General features: G+C 42.2%; 1 protein-coding gene across 1 annotated transcript in view; it reads left to right on the plus strand.

The window, feature by feature from the left end:
• MAST2 (microtubule associated serine/threonine kinase 2) overlaps window positions 1-3,264 on the plus strand; it is a 202,383-nt gene that overhangs the window by 45,739 nt on the left and 153,380 nt on the right. Inside the window, exon 3 of the mRNA XM_003801411.3 lies at window positions 1,224-1,366. Within this exon, the coding sequence (XP_003801459.1) occupies window positions 1,224-1,366 (143 nt within the window). The remainder of the gene's footprint in view (window positions 1-1,223; window positions 1,367-3,264) is intronic.

Here is a 3,264-nt window from a genome sequence, read left to right on the forward strand (position 1 = left end):
GAGCCGTAATTATAATTTTTAAAAGCTTTTCTTTTTGGCCAGGCATGGTGGCTTAACACCTGTAATCCTAGCATTCTGGGATGTTGAGGCGGGTGGATTGCCTGAGTTGACAGGTTTGAGACCAGCCTGAGCTAGAGTGAGACCTCATCTCTAAAAATAACGGGTGTTGTGCTGGGTGCCTGTGGTCTCAGCTATTTGGGAGGCCTAGGCAAGAGGATTGCTTGAGCCCAAGAGTTTGAGGTTGTTGTGAGCTAAGATGCCAAGGTACTCTACCAAGCGCAACTAAGTGAGACTCTTGTCTCAAAAAAAAAAAAAGTTTTTCTTTTTCTGTGTTATTTACTAAAGGGCTAGTTGTCTATATTCATTCATATTTTTCCTTCTGTTTATCGTTATTTTTCTTAAATTCTTGGCAATCTTTGGCATGCTCAAGCCCTTATTGGTGTATTATGCTTAAATGAATGTTTTCTATGGTTGTATTAGCCTCTTTTTCCAGCAGGCCCGTATTTGGAAGAGAGATATGATATGTGTGGATAGGTTAAGTTAATAAGATGGATTTGCTTTAGAATTTATAGGTGAGTAGTAGGCACATCATCTGGAGAAATGTTGAACATTTGTAAAATGAAAGAAAGAAGGCAGGCAGGCAGACTCTAACCAGAACTTAGTGGAAGTTTTGAGTTGAGAACCATCATCATCATGATGATTATCGTGGGTTTATCTCTTAGTAAAAGGAGCATTTAAATGGAGACTATTCGAATAGCTAGATTTTAAAAATGTATTGCTTTTTTCTGATTAAAAAGGTAAAATAGGCTCGGCGCCTATAGCTCAACCGGCTAAGGCACCAGCCACGTACACCTAAGGTGGCGGGTTCGAATCCCCAGCCCGGACCCGTCAAACAACAATGATGGCTGCAACAAAAAAAATAGCTAGGCGTCGTTGTGGGCACCTATAGTCCCAGCTACTCAGGAGGCTGAGGCAAGAGAATCGCCTAAGCCCGGGAGCTGGAGGTTGCTGTGAGCTGTGACGCCTTGGAACTCTACTGATGGTGACAAAGTGAGACTCTGTCTCTAAAAAAGAAAAAAAAGGACTGTGGACTCTAAAATGAGTATGGAGGAACTTCACTTTGTTAGCATCAATGATTTTATCCACTTGATATCATTTTAATTGCAGTTTTCCATTTATCAGTAAATAATTACATGTATGTTTTCTAAATCTTGTGTTTGAAGGTAAGCAACTGCTCCCTTTGTCCAGCAGTGTCCACAGCAGTGTGGGACAGGTGACATGGCAGACTTCAGGAGAAGCATCAAACCTGGTTCGAATGAGAAACCAGTCCCTTGGACAGTCTGCACCTTCTCTTACTGCTGGCTTGGTAAGTGTTAGTGGAGATGGTGACTCTCTCTGTGAACAAATCCTTGATTGTCCTTTGTCATTGCCTTTTTCCTTTTTAGGATTTGGAGAATTTCATAAAGTGAAGTATAGCATATGAATGAAATTTATTTTGAAAAAGGGCCTTACCATGTTGCCCACGTTGGCCTTGAATTCTTGGGTTCAAGCAAGTACCCTGCCTCAGGCTCCTGAGTAACTAGGCTGATAGGCACACAACACCACACCCAGCTAAGAATGAAATTTTAATTTTATATATTCTGATTGCTGTCCCATGGTGTCACTGTTGCTGGTATTAATTATGTAGTGAGGATCAAGAAAGGAATTCAGTATGGTTTTAACTGTAATGAATACATTTCCTGAGAAAGAACTTTCTTTTTATAGAAATGATCCTGAATTGGGCGACACCTGTGGCTCAGTGAGTAGGGTGCTGGCCCCATATACTGAGGATGGTAGGTTCAAACCTGGACCTGACCAAACTGCAAAAAAAAATAGCTGGGTGTTGTGGCAGGCACCCAGCTACTCAGGAGGCTGAGGCAAGAGAATCACCTAAGCCCAAGAGCTGGAGGTTACTGTGAGCTGTGACTCCATCGCACTCTACCAAGGGTGACAAAGTAAGACTGTCTGAAAAAAAGAAATGATCCTAAATCTTGTGGTATTCTGTTGCTTTGGTGTACAGCTCTGTGGTATATGTATTTAGTACTGTCAGGATAGGGAGTATGTTTGGCACATAGAGCATGCTTAATCTCTGTGTGTGTATATATGTGTGTGTGTGTGTATGTATATATATATATATATATATGTATGTATGTACATATGTATTTATATATCTAGGTAGGTTGTTTTCTGCCTGTTACTGCATATTGAATCCCTTTACCCTCAGTGACCTTGCCTCTGTATCTAACTCTGTATCTAACTCACCCTCTGACTTTCTGCTGATTCACTTCACTCTCTTTCCTCTATCCTCAGGACATGGCACACTAGTTAGTTTGTAGGCTATGATAACCAAAATAGTTTGTAGGATATAATGACAGAAACTTGATCCCATTGAAACGTAATCTTATCAGGACTGGGTGCAGTGGCTCATGCTTGTAATCCCAGGCAGGTGGATTGGGATGCCGATGAAGGTGGATTGCCTCAGCTCATAGGCTTGAGACCAGCCTGAGCCACAGTGAGACCTCGTCTCTAAAAACAATGGGCATTGTGACATTGTGGCCTGTACCTGTAGTCCCAGCTACTTGGGAGGCTGAGGCAAGAGAATCACTTGAGCCCAAGCCTGAGAGTTTGAGGTTGCTGTGAGATGTGACGCCACTGCACTCTAGCGAGGGTGACAAAGTGAGACTCCATCTCAAACAAACAAAAAAATATACACACGCACACAGGCACACGCACACACACACACACACACACATATATGTATATGTATAAGCTTTTCAAATCAACATATATGGAATAGATAGCTTTATCAGTTTGTTCATCCTGGAAAGTAGAGGTAGGCAGAGTGTATATTCATGTAGTATGTAGAAGCTGATTTTTGGATCAAAGGATTTCCTGGTATCACCTGAAGTTTGTGACTCTTAGGCCACAGAGAAAATTAGGATCACTTCCCCAACTTTTTATTTTGAAAATTTCAAATCAGGCCAGACACAGTGGCTCACGCCTGTGATCCAGCACTTTGGGAGGCTGAGATGGTTGGATCATTTGAGCTCACAAGTTTGAGATCAGTCAGAGCAAGAGTGAGACCCCATCTCTAAAAAATAGCTGGGCATTGTGGTGGGCACCTATAGTTCCAGTTACTTGGGAGGCTGAGGCAAGAGAATCGCTTGAGCCCAAGAGTTTGAGGTTGCTATGAGCTGTAACACCATAGCACTGTATCCGGAGGGT

Source organism: Otolemur garnettii, unplaced genomic scaffold, assembly GCF_000181295.1.
Source record: "Otolemur garnettii isolate 467f Iridium unplaced genomic scaffold, OtoGar3 scaffold00210, whole genome shotgun sequence".
In the NCBI taxonomy this organism is placed as follows: Eukaryota; Metazoa; Chordata; class Mammalia; order Primates; family Galagidae; genus Otolemur; species Otolemur garnettii.